General features: G+C 41.9%; 1 protein-coding gene across 2 annotated transcripts in view; it reads right to left on the bottom strand.

Annotated features, from left to right (window-relative positions):
* Positions 1 to 1101: 1101 nt before the first annotated feature.
* st8sia2 (ST8 alpha-N-acetyl-neuraminide alpha-2,8-sialyltransferase 2) overlaps positions 1102 to 20801 on the bottom strand; it is a 22823-nt gene continuing 3123 nt past the window's right edge. For both annotated transcript variants that reach the window (XM_084334824.1, XM_084334823.1), the window contains exons 3-6: positions 20644 to 20778; positions 19261 to 19518; positions 8694 to 8987; positions 1102 to 3497 (exon numbers count right to left, since the gene is read on the bottom strand). In XM_084334824.1, coding sequence (XP_084190950.1) covers positions 3185 to 3497; positions 8694 to 8987; positions 19261 to 19518; positions 20644 to 20778 — 1000 coding nt within the window. In that variant the 3' untranslated portion in view covers positions 1102 to 3184. The remainder of the gene's footprint in view (positions 3498 to 8693; positions 8988 to 19260; positions 19519 to 20643; positions 20779 to 20801) is intronic.

Below are 20801 nucleotides of genomic sequence, written 5' to 3'. Positions count from 1 at the left end.
TGTGGGCGTACAGTTGTGTACAGTTACGTATTCTTAGCTATTTCACATAGTTCAATAAATCTCTTGAATAGATCTCTTGAATAGTTGATTATTGTATATTGGAGCTTGTCTTGTGTGTGTACTAGTCCAAGTCTCTAGTCCTTTGTCCAAGAAGAATAGCTACTGCAATGCTGTAGCTAACTGGGGATCCAAACTAAACTAAACAGAACAGTTCACTCAACAGTTCACACTACTTACAGTGAGCAGAACTGTATGTTCGATGTAGTCGTTTATTTGTGGCTGAGTTTGAGGTGAAAATAAATAGATGGAAACTACTGTACAGACATATTTCCATGTATCATCTCAGTAAAAAAAAAACGATTTATCAAGTAGGCTTTTAACATTTGCATTATTATTGTGCTGTAATCCAGTGGTTCTCAACCTGGGGGTCACGTGATGATTTTGTGAGGGTCACCAAGACATGCATACATCATTATGTTTCTAATCTTTGGTACAGATGATTTGTTTTCTTGTGAAATAAGGAGTATTTGAAGTATAAAGCCCTCCAAGAATTATTAATCAAGTGGAATGGCCTGAAAAGAACAACTAATAATCATTATTTAGTGTAGAAATTCACCGTTATGTCTCTGTTTAACCATGTTGGTCAAAGTTCACCATTCTGTCACAAAAAGTCACTCCTTTGTTTTTAGGGGCTGAGGACCTCTTCTGTAATGAACTGTCGCAGGTGATGACTGGTTGTCAAGGAAGTGCTGACTGGTTGTCAAGGACATTACAAATACAGTATGTCCATGAAAAGAAAATGCACCAAAAAGCACTCTCTCACACACAGGCACCATGCACTTACATTCCGAGACCACAACTAAAATGACCAAATGCAGACATGGCCCTAAAGTGTCTTGAGAAATGTTTGCAAAGTGAGTTTGCTGTTGGCTGAGCTTGTGTAAACCTCTAGTGTGAGCAGCTGGCTGGTTCCTTATCCTTGATCTTTTTCTTAGAGAAGTTGTGTATACAATTTGCCATGGTTCCCTTGCTTCAGTCAGCTCTCAAGGTAAACCATGATCCAGACTTTGGCGATGGAAGTGGGCCATAGAGCGTTGAGTTGCCAACTTGTATGCACATTCTTTCTGAAGCTTCTGTGCAAGTTAATTATCCATAAGTGAGAACAATCCGCTACAGTGACCTTTCAGCTGAAGATACACCAAGGCTTAGGATTTATAATATAAATTATTTATATTTTAATACAAACAATATTTACACTCTTCGTTTCATCCACATCCCTAAAATAGCACAGAGAATGTTCCGCATTCTAATACTTCGTTCCATTCATATACTATCAATTCCCTCTTGCATATATCCACAGCGTTTAATCACATTGACCTACTTGAACCAATGTTTGAACACTTGAACCACATTCAGAACCAGTTTTCCTCATGATGCTTCCATCTTGTGGCGCAACCAGCACCTCACAAGAGACACAACGCAGCTCTGATCTTCTGTCATTTGGACTAAGGCTATATGTTCACTGCAGATGCCAGTGGCCCAAATCTGATTTCTTTGCTCATATGTGACTCACAGTGTGAACAGCACAAATCACACAAAAAATATAATGTGAATAACCAAACAAAGCATACTGATTGAGCACTAAGGCTTGCAGTGTGAATGCAATTTAAATTATGGCAATTTCCAAATCTGTATTGCTATTCTATATTTATAATGGACAATCCATTACTAACTTTGTGACCACATTTTGACATAGACCTGGAGAGTGAGGTTCCACCTGTCCCCCATTGTAGTCTCCCATTGTACAGCCAAACCGTATTGTGTAGGTTCATAATCATTGACTGAGGTATAGATGATTTAATCCTTATATTAATATTACCAATAAAGGTACAACTTTTCTTTCCATCTTTTTTTTTTTTTCTTCTTTCAAGACATACATACTAACACCACATTGCACAATTAGGGATTGATAACAGTATATACATTTCAATATGATATAAATTCTTAACCATGTAGAACACATACAATCAAATAACAAAGACAAAACGACAACAGACCAACATTGCCTACTTATAACACAGTCTCCCAGCAATAATCATATCCCATCCTCCCCATACCATGGGGGCAAAGATTGATGCCAATAGTTGCTGGGCTGAATTATTACTCAGTGGGGCATGAAAACATACGATGAAACATAAGATGAAAACATAACAAAAGCAAATGTTTTAACATTTCTGACTAAATGTGTTTTATATTGTAATATTTACTCGTTTCCATGGTAACTACTACAGTACCCATATGCCTCTGCAGTCTTCAACCAATCACAACTACTACTTTGACGTTTGTGTCATTCTCGTTTGTTTTCGCCACCATCTTTGCTTTCATTATAGCCACGAATAAAACGTTCAAGACATGGTGCGTTTAAAAACAAACGTGTCAGGTAATTATTATGAGTATATAATTCCAATAGTGTTCGTCTGTTATTTTGACTATTTTCACTTCGCAACGTCGTCCTCTCAGGACTTCAAATGACGAGGCATATGGGTACTGTAGTGGTTTCTATGGAAGCAAGTAAAGATTAAATTGCATTAGGTACAGTCTTGTGCCAATAACTTTTTTCTCATTTCTTCTCAAATGTAAAAATCATTTAATTATGCTCTTGAATAAGTGGAACCACACATAAACCTGCTACCTTGAGAAACTCAAGTGGTAAAAGACCATACCGTATAGGCAAGAATTAGTCTGGAACCAGGCGTTCTTAAAACGATCACGTGACTTCCCAGGGCTATGGCCTGCCAGATGAGAATAAAAGGCAATCAGGCAGACTTGACATGTTCTCTGTCCACACGGACAATGGGCTTTACGATCAGCAATAAACCTGTCTCGTCGACGAGGAGCAAACCAAACATTGTCTCACCATTTCAAAAGGTTGCCATAGAAATCTCAAAAGGTGGAAATCGTAAGGTGTATAAATATCTCTTATAAAGAGCGCTGAAACGAGGCAAAGTTCATTTCTGTTCAACTCCCCCGGGTTTCATAAAAGTCCAGTGTACAATAAACATTTGTTTCCAAACAAGTGTGTTTCTTCTGTAACCTGCTCCGGAGTAGCTATGCTCAGCCAAGCGAGAGGTATTTCCTTAACTTAAGAGCATAGGGGACGTTTCCACAGAGACATTCCTGGCAGCTATTTCTGCCGCGGCTCTCTCTGTGGTAACTTCTTTGCGTTGCAAGTGCCCGTGTGGAGCCGGAGCGCCCCCTGTCTGTGCAACGTATTCAGCGTCCTGAACTCCAGAGGCATGGTGTGTGGGCTTGACTGGGATGTGTATTCGTATGTTAAGGTGTCATAGTAGTGGTATTTGACCGGCTTTCCGTGCGGGTCGAGTGGGAAGGGCCAGAACCCATAGAGGTGGATTTCTTCACAAAAGCGAGTGGCCATGGTGTACATGAGAAGACCAGTGGTGGGCCGCTTAATCTGGACGTTGTTGGTCAACCAATATCTGATGACAAATGAAAATGACAGTACGTTAGTTACATCCTCCCTAGGAAAACAAGTGCATACATTACAACTACAACTCTCTCCTTCAACGAACCCTGATCTCACCTGGTCGGGGACTGACCATTAGATTAATCTGTCTAGTTTAGTTAGGATGTCTATTTGCTCCCATGTCTGCTTTTCTGCAGACATGGGAGACATTTTTAACCCCTGTCTCTGTCTCAACCGTCCCATGGAACAGCTTCATACCGACTTCTGTCTGGCCTGCAGCGCTGAACATTACCTGCTCTGCCCTGACCAATTCTGAGTGGTTTCTCCTGCCCCCCGGAGCATATGGCCCTGAGCCATCGTCTTGTATCTCATCCTGTTTACATATGCCTGCAGTAGTTCTTAGTTCTATCCATCACTTACATTTCTCAATTATCTTATATACTTTGATTCTATTTTCACCATGCATGCATGCATGCCTGTTCTGGTTCATTGCTGGGTTAAGTACTTCTATTCTATTCACATACATGCTTACTACATGTATCTATTCTATTCACATACATGCTTACTACTTGTATCTATTGCTATGTCCACTCATCACAAACACACAAACTATCTAACGCCTGTCGGCCTGTCCCCGTCTCCCTGTGAGAGGTTGTCTCGTGGTGATGACCGGAGTGGTGGATGTCCCATGGTGATGGCCGGGAGGATGTGGTCCTCTCTACACCGCCCCCATGCCTCAAGTGGATCCGTCATCTGCTCTATTTTCAATCTTTCAAAATGTTCTTATATACCCTAGTTGCTATTGCATGTACTTGTTTGTGTTTCATTATGCGTAAATAAAATCCAGCAAGGATTTTATTTATTTTAAATTGTTTGGACATTATGGTGTTTTTGCTTTGTTCTTGATTTATTGTGATGTTTCTTCTTGACTTGTTTAAAGAAGACGTGTCCGGCCCATGGGGACATTAACGTGTGTTGTCAGGCCTTACAAATACATTTGATTTTGATTTGATTTGACTAACAGCGGAAAGATGCGGAAGAATAAATCATCAAGACATCTCTTATTTTACATTTTACATTTACACATTTAGTCATTTAGCTGACTCTTTTATCCAAATCTACTTACAAGTTCTGTACAACAAGTTGACAGGAAGGGTACAACTCTGGCAGCTAAGGGTCAGATATTGTTTGTCAAACAGTGAGTGCTACAGACTTGAGTGCATATTAGCATAGTAGGTAATAATATAGGCAAGGTAGATTCCTTAGTAGCAGAGTGCATAATAGTCAAAGACAGTAGAAAGTACAGTACAAAGGTTAGTAGGTTAGAAGTTATTTTAAACAATGTAAGGACAATTGTGAAGGTATAATGTCCTAGAATATACTCTCACAATACCAGTATGTATCCATGGTTCTACTCATGTTAGCTCAAGCGGAGCACAGTAAAAAGCCAGCGTTCAATCAGAAATCTACCAACTTCAATATCCTCCAATGGCAATCATCTTGTACTTAAGTAAGTCCTTAAAATAGCCACTATAGTGTTACATTTACGTCGGATATATGCAGGCATGCGTTGGTGATTTCAAAGCTGGTTGCACACGTTTTATTGACGTCACGTGCACGCACGCGCATACATGTTCCCTCGCGTGCGCACAGGATGTAGCCTTCAATATATAAAGAAATTATATTGTCAACCGATATGGTGGAAAAACAAACAATGTTTTAAATGTAATTGTTAATTCAATTAAAGAAATTGTTTTACACACAAACACAAAAGCAAACTTAAAATAATCAGACAACTTGTGTTTACTTGAAAATTATTGGTGATAATTTGATTCATGGCGCTGAATCCCCTTTCACATTCTGCAGTGCTGCATGGAATGACTTTTGTGCATAAGTATTTTACTGTAGTGGATAGGATAGGATGGAATAGACACAGAGCTCCCTGCCCCCTCCCCCTCAGGTTTGGTGTGAAGTGGTCTGACTCAGGCAGAGCACCGTTCACACCAAACCTGTGAATGTGATTGCCATGAAATGGGTTGCATTCCATGCGCTATTGTTATGCTTATGCGAGGTAGCCAGGTACACGCGACGAGTCGAGTGCAGCACGTTCTTGAGCGCACGTGCATGCGCGCGCGCGCTTCTGCTCACAAAAGCTGGTTGCCTGCCGTGCAAACCCCGTCCCATGAGCAACGCTTCCCTGGATATATGATGGACACGTATAGATTGGAGCTGAAGTCTTGTTTTAGGACCAGCGAAGCCCTGTCTAGCACTCAGACAGACCGGCCCTCTACCTGATGCCTATAGTGAGTAACCGTGCAGCTCTCTGGTCAACAGTGAGATCACGTTGAGAGGCAGAGGTTCTACTTATGTAAAGAGCATCTGGCACTTAGACAAGCAAAGGCACAGACGAGCAAAGGCCCAGTGATATGCAGTCAGCTTGGTATACTACTAAGCATTCCTCTGACAACACTATAAAAGGTCATAGACATAGGCATGCGCTGCCTTGCGTTTCAGAGGAATTATCTCTTTCTGCAAAATTCTGAGATTAGAACCGTTTAAAAATAAATAAGTACAAGTGCTGCCTTCCTATCGCAAACCCTGCTAAAACCGAGGAAACCGTGCAAGATGCTGGAATTTGGTTAGCGATCACAAGAGTGGACGGTAGAAAATAGAATTACCTAAACCACCACTGGGGGATAACGTTAGTAAAATCTAGTTTTCACGTTAGTCAGATGTTTTATGTACTTAGTGCAGTGAATGGGATTTTCGAAGGAATTCAAATCAAAACAAAGGATTACAACTAAATATCCAGTGAACTAAAGACCATACACTTTCAGGGAAAATCAATTACACTGATGATTGAGCAAAATAGGTTTCATTTGTATAATAAACTCACAAAGCTCAGTGAGTGTAAATATGTACCTCTGTTAGGTGTGAGTCAATGATCACACCCGGGTTGTACCAAACTGTAGGTTTATTTAACATCAAGTATAACGTGACGGCAAGAGGCAATTTACAGTAACGAGGCAGTTTGTAAGCAGAGGCACTGAAGGTGCGGTGGCTCGTAGTAGGCAAACCGAATAATAATTTAGCCAATGATCTACAGTGAGCTTTGTGAGTGAGGACCTGAAAGGAAGCTCAGTGAGTATAGCTACCAGAGAGGAAGCTCAGTGAGAATAACTAACAGCAAGGAAGCTCAGTGAGTATAGCTACGAGAGAGGAAGCTCAGTGAGTATAGCTACCAGAGAGGAAGCTCAGTGAGTATAGCTACGAGAGAGGAAGCTCAGTGAGTATAGCTACCAGAGAGGAAGCTCAGTGAGTATAGCTACGAGAGAGGAAGCTCAGTGAGTATAGCTACGAGAGAGGAAGCTCAGTGAGTATAGCTACCAGAGAGGAAGCTCAGTGAGTATAGCTACGAGAGAGGAAGCTCAGTGAGTATAGCTACGAGAGAGGAAGCTCAGTGAGAATAATTAACAACAAGGAAGCTCAGTGAGTATAGCTACCAGAGAGGAAGCTCAGTGAGTATAGCTACCAGAGAGGAAGCTCAGTGAGAATAACTAACAGCAAGGAAGCTCAGTGAGTATAGCTACCAGAGAGGAAGCTCAGTGAGTATAACTACCAGAGAGGAAGCTCAGTGAGTAGAGCTACCAGAGAGGAAGCTCAGTGAGTATAGCTACCAGAGAGGAAGCTCAGTGAGTATAGCTACCAGAGAGGAAGCTCAGTGAGTATAGCTACCAGAGAGGAAGCTCAGTGAGTATAGCTACGAGAGAGGAAGCTCAGTGAGTATAGCTACCAGAGAGGAAGCTCAGTGAGTATAACTACCAGAGAGGAAGCTCAGTGAGTATAGCTACGAGAGAGGAAGCTCAGTGAGTATAGCTACTGGTGAGGAAGCTCAGTGAGCAGAGCTTTCTAACACTGAACCCTGGTGAGCAGCTTTAACCATTTAAAAATAGCTGTCAGCGCTGTGAGATTAGAGCCCTCCAGCACATAGATTATTCTGCTCACAGGTGTGTTGAGTGTCCCTGCCTGGTCTTCTTGTCCTGCCAACTTTCTTGGCCTAATAGATTCATTGAGCAACATCAGGCTCGGAATGCGGGCGGTCCTTCTGCGTCTATTGATTTTTCAACCCGCGCCTATACTGGCCCGCAGAAGCTAGCCGCAGTAACTGCAATTATTTTCAAAACTGAATTACAAGTGAAATTGAACTTCTCAATATCTGTTTTATCTTGTGACAAGATTTCAGAATGCAATCGTGCTCTGTCTTAAAGAGAAAAGGTATAACGAATTGCAGTAACTACAAAATCACTGGATAGTCAAAGAACTTTAAAGCCATTTCTTCTCAGTTTCACTGTTTGCATAGTTACTGTGGATAGCTTCTACGGTGCACTATACCAGATGTACAGCGAGTATTGTTTTTAAATAACACATTAGGTTAAAGGTGCTGTAAAAGTGGTATTTTTGTGTGAAGATGAGTGGTCTACCTAAAACGTTCAAATAATAGCTCTACATTCTGACAGCCATCACTGATATGCGTGAGTGTTTGGTCAGTAACATGGATCTCCCAGTCCCTCCTGCTCTGCAGTAAACAGAAAATACATTATTCTGGGGTGCCAGGGTGGCCCACCACGTACAGCGACCTTTCCCCCATCTATCCTCCCATACTTCCTCTCTCTCTCTACCGGACTGCGTGGAAAAAAACAATGAAATATCTACCAAAAATACATAATAAAAAAACGTATAAAAAAAATACATTATTCTGGTATCCTGTTCTTACCTTATCCAATCAGGAGAGACGACCAAAAATAAGAAATAAAAACTGTAGGCAAATGTGTGCTTGAAACAAGTAAAATAATCTACCACTGCAGTAAGCAAATGTGACATGGCAAGATTTCTTGAAATAAGTAAAAATGTCTAGGGTTCTCTCTCCTGATTGGATAAAGTGGGATAGAATATCAGTGTCAGTGTTTACTGAAGAGCGGAAGGGACTGGGAGACCCATGTTACTGACTCACTCTATATCAGTGATGGCTGTCGGAATGTACCGCTATTTAACACTTACATGAACAAATATACCACTTACAGCTCCTTTAAATGCACCGCACAACCCGGAAGAGGACCAGGCAGCTCAAGCAGGGGGGGGAGAAGACGACGCAGCGCTGAGAATCAAGAGCATCAGCGTTGTCCGCGTGCGACCCGAGCGGCCGCCTTACCCTCTAACGGCGTGGAGGAGGCGCAGCGAGGGGAACGCGGTGTGCACGTCCACGGTGTGCTGCAGGATGAGGCCCACGGCCCACTCCACGCGCTCCTCACCCCCCTTCGCCATGAAGGCCGGGATCCACAGCACGCTGCCGCTCAGGGCCTGGAGCCTCCGCACGAAGCGCTCCCTCCACTCCTCGCTGGCCAGGTCCTGGAAGGCCCGCTGCACCACCGACGGGTTCATGGTCACCAGGTTGGTGCGCCGCCCCACGTCCCCCAAGAACTCCTCCACCGGGGCCAAGTTGCACCTGAGGCATAAAGACAGTCAATCAATTGCCATGGCAGCGATATAATTAGTCCCTGTGTGCTTGTTACATTTCAAATCAATTCCCCCTATACATTTATCTATGTCTTTTGACCTCGCATGCAGAGCTCTCTGAGCCTGTACAACTGAATGCTGATCACCCACAGGTAGCTGGTGTAAAGGAAACGCCAACATCAAATGTTTTTAGAAGGTGTTAGCCACAACAAGCAGCCGGAAACACTTCATAGTCAGTGCATAGATTCCTCTAAAGCTGTCTTAACACAGATCCTTCATGTCGGGTTATTGGTGGAGCTGACCCATGTGAGAAAGATCTCAAACCAGAGAAAAGGAGATTTAAAATAGATTTGGTCTGGTGGACTTCCGGTGACGTCATGTGCTAGACAACATCGGTACAGATGGGCTCCGTCAATTTAACAATTAATTAACGTAACAATTAACTAACGTAACTAACTAAAACTCGACAAAAGTGCACAAACTCATCGTCCGGCAGACTCAAGAGCATAGCTAAACAAGGCGGCTCTAAGGATAGAGGAGTAAAATGGAGACAACAACCTCAATCCCCCGGGGGAGAAGTAGCTGAAGCTAGCCAAATTAGCAAAGGGGAACACGCTGAAATTAGCTCGGATGCTAAAATGATACTGGCGGAGATGGAGAAATTGAGAGATGAAAACATGGAAGGACACCGTCAGACTAAAGCGTCACTGACGAAGCTGGAACTAGCAATGCAAGAGATGAAAGGTGAAATTAAAGACCTTGAGAAGAGAACAGAAGAAACGGAGCAACGTATTAACGATGTAGAGGACAAGGACGGGAGGTACAGGAGGGCAATTAAATACCTGCTGCGTAGAGAAATGGAACTGACGGCTAGATGTGAAGACCTACAAAATAGGTCAAGACGAAATAATCTGACACAGGTACGTGTCGTAATTAAGCAGCTGAGGCAGAAGACCATTAAGGCCAGATGTATGTACCCGGCACAGCTAAAGATCTTCACGGACTCTGGGGTAAAGATGTACACTATTCTGACGGAGGCTGCTCAGATGCTTCAGAAGTTTGATATCCGAGTGCGAGTAGATGAACGAGAGCGGATGGAAAAAGAGATGTCCCACAACAGATGGAAAAGCACAGGGGAGAGGAGAGGTGGAGACCCAGGGGGACTGTCAAGCAGAGATGTGACGGCACTCTTCGGAGGACCTGAGTGATTTCAATACACGCCGAGTTGTACTATACTTTATACTTTACTATAAGGTAAAGAAACTGACGTTAGGATGACAAAGAAATTAATATAATGAACGGAACCCATGTACGACAGCGGCGCCGACACTGTGTGTGTGTGAATCCCACGGAGGACCATCACTACCCCCCGCCCAAGAGACAACGGAACTGGTTTAAAGTGATAAACAATTACAAAAAAAATGTAAATACATTTTATGAGAAAAAAACAGTTGGGTATGTGGAAGTGCACTTTACTTTATTTACTTACTTGTGTAGTTTGATATACCTTGAGAGAAACATTGGGCCACCGTCACTTAAATATACACCTGCTTTACTTGAATGTACATACCTTTGGATAAGAAAGAGACTGATGGAACAGTCAGTAACAAATGGAAGATAATGCCATATGGATGATCTAAACTGTATTACTTATAATGTCAAGGGTTTGAGCAGCCCAGTAAAGAGGAAAAAAATATTTAGTCAACTTAAAAAATTACACTGCTCTATAGCAATGATCCAAGAAACGCATTTGTCAGAAAAAGAACATCTGAGGCTGAAAAGAGAATGGGTGGATCAGGTATATAGTGCTTCTTTTAAAAATGGGAAAAAAAGGGGAGTAGCCATACTGTTTCATAAATTAGTCTATTTCAACCATGAAAAAACTATTGAGGATGAGGAGGGTAGATATGTGATGGTAGTGGGGTCTATTGGGGGTACCAAAATAACAATGCTCAACATATATGCCCCAAATGAAGACAATGCAGATTTCTTCAAGAAAATAGCATCCATAGTAGCGGATAAAGCGGAGGGTACTATCTTGATAGGGGGAGACTTTAACTGTGTCTTGAGAAATAATATAGATAGACTCCCAGCAGGAACAGGTCCCCGGTCCAAAAAAACTAATGCTCTTCTGGCGATGATGGAGGAACTGGGACTGATGGATATCTGGCGCTGTGCACACCCCAGGCAGAAGGAATAATATGTTCATGTCACAGGTGCACGGCAGTTACTCTAGACTGGACATGTTTTTTATTTCAAGAACAGACCTATACAGAGCTAATAGAACCAATTACTATCTCAGACCATGCCCCTGTCACCTTGAAAATAAAGATAGGACCAAGTAAACAGTTTAAATACTGGCGAATGAATGTCTCACTATTAAATAATGAAGCAATACAAAATAATAATAATAATAATAATACATTTATTTTATATAGCGCCTTACATTAGGCATGTCAAAGCGCTTAAGGAAATAGGTAAAGGCTGGGAGGAATATCTCGCCTTCAATGACAATGAAACTGTCTCCCCTTCTGTTCTTTGGGAGGGGACTAAAGCAGTGATGAGGGGCAATATTATTGCTATTTCCTCAAGATAAAAAAAAAAAAAAAAGACTAGCCCAACAAAATGAATTGGAGAAGGAAATTAAGAGACTAGAGACAGAACATCAACAATCCAAACATTTGGAAACTATGCTCTGGACAAAGGGGACCCACCGGGGTCATGGCTGGATGCAGTGATAAGTGTTATCCACAAGGACAATAAAGACCCAACCCAATGTATGTCATATCGTCCAATCAGCCTTCTCTGTGTGGATTTAAAGGTGCTGACCTCAATTATAGCAAATAGAATACAAAAACACATTAGTAAACTTATAAAACCAGACCAAACAGGTTTAATTAACAACAGGCAGATAACTGATAATGTTAAGAAAATGGGAACTAGAGATGAATACAATAGTGGAGGATGAGGATTGGGAGGCCATGTGTAACCATGTCTAACTGTCACAGGGGGATTGGAAGCCAGTTATGGAAAGGATTTGATTGGAAGGTCAAAATGAGATTCTTCAGAACTCCATTGACAGCATGTGTCTTCAAAAAGGACTCTACCAACAAATGCTGGAGGGAATGTGGTATGGTTGGGGATCATACGCACATATTCTGGGACTGCCCAAAAATACGGACGTTTTGGAATGATATAAAAGAAGAAATGGAGAAAATATTGGAAACGGACATTCCCATGGACCCAATGTTGTTTCTGTTATAAATACAGCGTGAACAAGTGTTGGACACGGATCAGTACTATATACTACATAGCTTATTGATGATTGCAAAACAATTATTACTATTAACTGGATGAAACCTGAACATGTACATACGATGGAACACATGACAGCCCAGCTACAGCTGAAGATGCCTCTCTTTGAGAGGAGATGGAGGTCAATTACTAGCTATCTTGGGTAGGCTTGGGACACACTGCTTTGAGACAGGATGGAGGGAAATATACATGTGTGTATTATGGGTATGTATAATAGAGAGGGAAATGTGTAGGTATATTTGTGTAGGCGGGAATGCTTTGGAGGAGGGACCCAATCTCAAGGTTATTTATTTGTATGTGTTTACTTTATTTTATTTTGTCTGTACTGTCATGATTTAGATTTGGTCTGACCCATATCATATATATATATACCATATGGTCTGACCCATATCAAATATACACCATACGGTCTGACCCCTACCATATATACAGTATATACACCATATGGTCTGACCCATATCATTCATATACAGTATATAGATACCATATGGTCTGACCCATATCATACACCACCTGGTCTGACCCATATCATATACAGTATATATACCATATGGTCTGATTCATATTATATATATACCATATGGCCTGACCCATATCATATACAGTATACCATATGGTCCAATCCATATTATATATATATACCATATGGTCTGACCCATATCATATATATAGACCATATGGTGTGACCTATATCATATAAGATATCGTTAAGAGTGTCCAAAATAGATTATTTTCCATCTATAGACCAAACTCTTCAAGAATGTATGTGATTATAACCCACACTGATATGGTAAAAAGAAAAACTACGGATTGGGGTTTTATAAGGGCTACATAATAACCTTCTCTTTCTCCTATTTTTATCTGATTTTATCCCCGTCCCAATTTAGTCGTTGTGCCAATTCCCCCCCTCCCCTACCTGGATGTTGTTCGCATGTTCTCCCACGAGTCGGTACAAGGGTATCCTGATGTCGAACGCACGCTTCCTCCGAGACGTGCGCCGTCAAGCCAGTGATGCTCTTTTACACTTGGCAGCGAGGACTCTCATTGGTGGAGTGTAACGCGTGGGAGGGCACGCTATCTCCACCAAATCCTGCCCCGCTTAGCAAGTGCCGAGACCTGACCTGTAGGCGTCGCTGTCCACAACGCCAGATTCCCACCCGCCAGCTTCTCCACCCCCTAATACTGCCAATTGTATTAGTATGAACGGCCAGCCAAGCTGGTAGCAACGCCGAGAGCTGGGCTCAAACCCAGCGTCTCCTGCGTTGGTGACGAGCACAATCTCCGCTACGCCACCTGACCGCCCCTGTATCTACAAGTTCAAAGGGATATTTCACTTCAGTAGAACAGTCAAAAGTTTCATGTAAGTGTACAACTTAGCTAGCGACCACTGCTGTCCCTGTTGTCTGCTGTCAACACCACCATTCCTCTCAGGTGTGAGGTCCCTCATTCACCTCCAGGGACGTAGTCTAAATATCATACTGCTGAAGTATAAGCAAACTACTTCTGTGCAGATTTCAAGAGTCAACGGTACGTGAGTCAACGGTACGTGTTTGTTTTGGCATTTGATGTATCTTCACAGATGCATTACCTTTGAAAAACAAGGTAGGTTTGAGTGTGCTGTGTATCTTTGTCTTGTGTGGAATGTTTGGAGAGTGGTTACCCATGGTTACATGCTGCCTTGCTGCACTCTCCTACGCAGAGAATTGGACAACGTTCCATTGTCAAACATCTCTGCCCAAACTAAGCCCAAGTAAACTAACCAGTGCTACCTTTACTCATATTATTTTCCCTTAATATATTGTATAAATAATATTATATTATTGTTCCCCCCATATCTTTTATAAATAATAAATTAAATAATCACATTTCACGATGTCTGTGCAGCCTTGTTTATTCACCATGTCCATGGCCTCTCCCTGAACGTCAGCAAAACAAAAGAGATGATTGTGGACTTCAGGAGGTCGGGGGTCAAGGACTACAGCCCCCTCAGCATCGACGGGGCACCGGTTGAGAGAGTGTACAGTTTCAAGTACCTCGGAGCCCACATATCCGAGGACTTGACATGGACCACACACATTGACAGTGTTGTGAAGAAGGCACGACAACGCCTCTACTTCCTCAGGCGCCTAAGGAAGTTCCAAGTCAGTCAGAAGATCCTTAAGAACTTCTACTCATGTACAATAGAGAGCATCCTGACTGGCAACATCACCTCCTGGTTTAGGAATAGCACTGCACAAGACCGTAGCAGACTACAAAGAGTGACACGTTCAGCCGAACGCACAATTGGAGGGGGGCTTCCCACCCTCCAGAACATTTACAACAAGCGGTGCAGGGGTAAGGCTAAGAGAATCATCAAGGACTCCAGCCACCCCGAACAACTGCCTCTTTGAACTGCTGCGGTCAGGCAAGCGATACCGGAGTCTTAAGGCGAGCACAGAAAGACTCAGAAGAAGCTTCTATCCCCAGGCCATCAGGCTGCTCAACGAACAATAAACACTATGCATCAACCATCAAATGCACACAGCACACACACCCACACGCACACACGCACACACTCACTTAAACAAACAACACACTGCAGCACCCACTCTCCACACTTTAGATCACCGAAACACACTTTACACTTTATATTTATTGGTAAAGGATTTGCACTACAACTCGTACACCTTACTGTAAATTGTACCTAAATTGTACCTCATCCCATTTCTGCTCTGCACTATATAGTATTGTATATTAATACATTGCATAGTATATTGTATATTGTATGGTAACTCAGTTACTTCTATTCTGCATCGAACATTGTACATATGTCTATACTGAACACTGTGACCTCTATTTTTACTTCTATTCTACATGCTATACTATTTTATTTCATACTTATCTTGTCTAGCACAGTCTCTGGAGCGTAACAGTAAGAAGCATTTTGTATAAAAGTATTCTGTACTTCTGTATGACAACTATTAAAGAAACTTGAACTTGAAACGATGATGAATGTAGCCATAAAGGTGTGGCCAAAAGACATAGCACTATAGTCTGTTTACTTTTCGGATAACTACAACACTGCATAACTCAGATGTTCAGACAAGCTTAATTTTTGGTTATTATTGTATACATCCAATTCAACATTATAACCGCATTTTCTTTTCAAACTAATTTGTTTGCGGATGTTCTGATTTGGTAAAAGAATGTTGTCCTCTTGGGGCAAATGTGTTGCGGAGGCTGTGATGTACAGGGGTAGAGACAGCTCTGCGTAGGAGTCTGGCCTTGTTGGGGGAAGAATGTTAAACATTCTCACACTCCTACGCAGAGCTGTCTCTACGCCTGTACATCCAGAGTTTAGACAGCGAGGTTTCAAAAGAAGTTCTAAAGTATCAGTGGCGTATGATTCACTATGATAAGGTGGCCAGTGGCCAGAACATGGAGTCCATACTATCCAGACCGGCTAAACTGTGGTAATAAATGGCTCTGTGTACGTCACGTCACAGCCTGTCAGTGGTGGAACGTCGACCAACTCTCTGCGTAGGAGTGTGAGACATTCTGTGAAAAGTTGACAGTTGGTCAAACTACACCTCGTGTGACAAATAGTTTGTTTACTGGTATTTTGAAAATGGCAACATTAGCTAAAATAAAACAACAAGTAGTTCTTTGACACAGAAAAGTATATTACACAGAATACTATTGCTGCACAGTTTGTTTATACAAGAAGTATAAACAGAAGTATCATATTTAGATTTCATCCTCGAAATGAATGGAAGTGAACGAGGGGCCTGAAGGAATGACGGCGTTGACAGTGGATAGCGCAGAACAAAACAGCAGGCTATACCACAGTGAACTGATACTATCTCGCTATCTGACTGGCAGTGCAAATTAGCTCCTTGTAACCCAACACTTTCTCTCTGCCTCGAGCCTGTGTTGTTGGGCTGGCGTGAATGGAGAGACCCTTTGAGCTGTATAACAACAGAGCTGTGAGACTGAGGAGGTTGACCATTCCTCAGTGGAGGAATATCCCAGCTAGCACATTCAGAGGACAGGAGATGAACAGATGGATTCCATATTAACTGGAATATTACTGGAAATGACTAAGATTCCAGGCGTATTCCAGCTAAGTGGATCTAGTATCAGATCAATGAGCTGCATCCGCATAGAGACGACTGCTTCCTGCTTCAGACTATGCAAATTCAGGATATCTGTAGGTTTCAAGTTCATTCATTGTAAGACTTTTTTAATACCACTTAGAGCAACATTTAATACCAATTTCACGACCACGATTCTCACACGTTCCATACAAGCTCTTGCCAGATGAACCAAGCTCCTGGTAGCCCCGCAAAAAACTACGACTTGAATACAAAAACATTTCATATATTTAATATTATTTAATCTCCCGACAGCTGGGCTGCCCCAATCGAATAATTTAATACCTGTGCAAATTAAATGTAAGACTTTTTAATACTAAAACTAATTTAAAAAAATGAAATTAGAACTCTTTGATTTATGAGAGAGGAGTCTCTTCATTACGGATGCCTCTCTACACACATGCTTAGTTGAGTTGTACCTAGCCTGTACACTGCACATAGCTGGTCTAACATAAGGCTTGTTGTATCTGCCAGTGCAGTATCAATGTCCATTTATCGACTTATTTCCAGCAAGGAACCCAACCAAATGTGTATCTGGCCTACCCAATCAAAAGGTAAGACTTTTTTTTGTTCAGCCAATGGAAAAATAGCACAGAAAATACCAGTACCCATTTCTAACTTCTGGTCAAGTGTTGTGGTGTTGAAAGGACAACATGTCCACTACACACTGGATGCACTTTCAGAGCAAAGTTACATAAACAGTGTAAAAGAATATACATAAACAAGTGTGTGTTCCTTATGCTTTCAGCAAATACATTGAGCGGCACGGTGGCAGAGTGGTTAGCACTGCTGCCTCACAGCAAGAAGGTTCTGCGTTCGAACCCCAGCAGGGGGCCTTTCTGTGTGGAGTTTGCATGTTCTCCCTGTGTTCGCGTGGGTTTCCTCTGGGTACTCCAGTTTCCTCCCACACCATAAAGACATGCATGTTAGGCAGGGACTACAGATGAAAACTAGCTCATTAGCTAATTCTGGCACATTTACATTAAACTGGAAACTGAACGGCATGCTGGGTACAGCTCGCTAACTAGCCAGGTAGCGTAACAGTGTTAACAGCTGGGACAACAGAAAAGTGTTACATCGCTGAACGGCATGCTGGGTACAGCTCGCTAGCTAGCCAGGTAGCGTAACAGTGTTAACAGCTGGGACAACAGAAAAGTGTTACATCGCTGAATGGAATGCTGGGTACAGCTCGCTAGCTAGCCAGGTAGTGTAACAGTGTTAACAGCTGGGACAACAGAAAAGTGTTACATCGCTGAATGGCATGCTGGGTACAGCTCGCTAGCTAGCCAGGTAGTGTAACAGTGTTAACAGCTGGGACAACAGAAAAGTGTTACATCGCTGAATGGCATGCTGGGTACAGCTCGCTAGCTAGCCAAGTAGCGTAACAGTGTTAGCAGCTGGGACAACAGAAAAGTGTTACATCGCTGAATGGCATGCTGGGTACAGCTCGCTAGCTAGCCAGGTAGCGTAACAGTGTTAACAGCTGCGACAACAGAAAAGCAAGATGAAGTTCAGACAGTTCAAGCTTGAATGATGTAACTTTTGGAATGAAAGGTTTGATTAGTATTCAAATTCTTCCTAGTGACTATCGAATAGTAATTTTACAAGTTTTGCCCATCCCTAGTGGAAACGCGGGGTGGTTCGCTAGATGGCACCAAGAATCCTGAATGGAACTGGATCATGAACCAGAACTAATTGGTGGAAAAGAGCCAAGAGAGAGGCTGGTTAAGAGGTAAAGTGCCAGACAGCACAGCAAAACAAACTCACCTGCTCACCTATTATTTCTACCATCCCGACCCTAATATAGCAGGCTAAATCCGTCCCTGACTTCCAGTGACAGGCAGACGACAATAAATAACCCACTCAGAAACCCTTTTGCTGACAGTAAAGCACAAAGCAGAACTGACTGAGCATAGAATCCCCAGGTGAATAAGAGTGAGAGCCTTCGGAATGCCAACAGTACTCTGAGCTCATTACATTTCTGGCAGATAGCTAAGTTATAGCTTTTCAAAATGTCAAAACTGCCTAGCATGCCGTTAATTATTCAGGGATGCTTTTCCCCCCAAAATGCTTCGGTTCATTAAAAAAGCTGAGTTAGAGGATAAACATTTTTGACAGCTTTCAAAAAGTGCAATGGATAGCCTATCTTTTCTGTCATGCCAGCACAAGCCCACAAGGGATATAACAAAGAAATAACCAAATCATTTAAAAATGCAGCAGTTTTAACTTTAAGGTAGAAAGTTCAAACTGAATAGAAAACTGAAAGTAAAAAAGGAATTTGGAAAGTTAATCATTTCAATGCATAAACTGAGCTAAACGTAAAATGAATATACATTTAACTCACTTTTGTATTCATGTTTTGATTTACGATTCATGCTTTATCAATACTTTATCTCACTCATCTGCACTTTTGATTAATTTTTTTTACTTGCTCATATTCTTATATTCAGAGTTAATTTACACTGCTTATTTTTACCTCTGCTATAATTGTATTGCCTATTGCCTATTGTCTATATTTATTTATTGCCCATATTTATTGTAATATAACTGATAGGACATACAGACCCTCCTCTGCACCTTTGATTACACCGTTTACTTGCTCATATGCTCATATTCAGAGTTAATTACTGTATATTGTTTATACTGCTTATTCTTGTCTTTACTATAATTGTATTGCCTATATTTATGTATTCTACTATTACCCTGTCAACACCTGAATTTCCCCAAGGGGAGCAATAAAGGAATATCTTATCTTATCTTATCTTATCTTGTGTTGCTCTCTTGATAGACACCTGCTTTGGACGGCTACAGTACCTGAATACAAAGTCATGAGCGTCTATCTCTGGCCCGCACTGGCTGTTGAGCAGGATCCCAGAGTTGCCCACGATGGCACAGCGTCGGTGGTGCTGGTTCTTCATGGGCGACACCGTGGGGAGGAGGCGGTACAGGTTCTCCGAGATGTTGGTGGTGCTCTGGCGGTCAAAGACATAATGGATGACATCTCCCGGCTTCAACGTGCCTTTGAGAATAGAGATGTCCCTCTCCGGGTCCAGGAATCTCAAGATGTTCTTCCTACATTATGGGTGGAAGAAATTCCAAATTGTTGACTGTAGTTGTTGACCCTTTCACTTTTATGACATGCTCAGGTTGGTTGTTCCTTTCCACCCTGTTCCCAAAAGAACCCAACCTGAGCATGCAAAATGGCCGCTATGTGAATAGATTAGATTAAAATGTATTGTCATTATACAGCACAAGTACAGTACAACGAAAAAAAGTTTGGCATCCAACCACAGTGCAAATGTACCAGTAGTGCAATAGTAATATACAATGTACAGGTGATTAAGCTGGGTATAAGATATATAAATCAGTACTACTGAGTGTAGTGCTAATCAGATGTATGTACAGAGCTGTAGTATTAATATGTACAGTGATACAGGTATAAAAACACTATGGTAGTAAGTCATACTGGCCAACTAGTAAGAGTAGGTAGGGATATGTACAGATATAGATATTGTACAGATATGTAAAAAGGATTATATGCAGGTATGTACAGACAGATGTGAATAGATATATATACAGTAAGAATAAATAAATATATATATACTTATTACATGGCGTTTTAACATTCGCCAAAATGCTTGATTGTGATTGGTCAATAGCGCTCTGTTGCCCATAGCAGCGGTCAATTATTTCTCGATAATTCACCGCTGCTATGGGCAACGCGCAATAATGACCGCTGTTAGGGGCAACAGAGCGCTATTGACCAATCACAATCAAGCATTTTGATCGCAGTCACAAAAGCTAAAGCTAAGCTCAGCATATGCACAGCTGCACTACATCAGGTGCAATCAAGTCCACACCTGCCGTCTGTCGATGACAGAGGAGCAACAGAACAACTGCGTCTGCATTTGATCTCGTCTTGTCGATGGTGTAAAATGAATTACGTATATTAGTAAGTTAGCCCTGTAATAAGCGGGATAATGTATAGCTATACTCGGTGTTCTCGGTATACTTGGTATACTCTGTGTTCTTCACTGTGTTCAGAGAGAACGCAGTGTCTGTCAATTATTTTGCGACAATGACCTCGTAGCTATACATTATCCCATACAGTGTATACGGAATATTGTCAATTGAGACCCGGCTTGGTGATGTGTGATATCATGCTGATTGACGCTGAAGAATTAGGACCTGATGTACCTGATGAGGTTGGATAGGGTCTTGTTGAAGGTCCAGTTAGTCGGGCTTGTATTATTCAGACTTGGTTGAAGACAGTGACTTGTGTTTTCACGCCGACTCACCGGAGGTGTAGGAGCCACTTTTATTCTTGTCTTTCTGAATAATTGAAGGGGGGGGAG

This window comes from Notolepis coatsorum (genome assembly GCF_963971535.1).
Source record: "Notolepis coatsorum genome assembly, chromosome: 18".
NCBI lineage: Eukaryota > Metazoa > Chordata > Actinopteri > Aulopiformes > Paralepididae > Notolepis > Notolepis coatsorum.
This window is presented reverse-complemented; position numbering and strand designations above follow the sequence as displayed.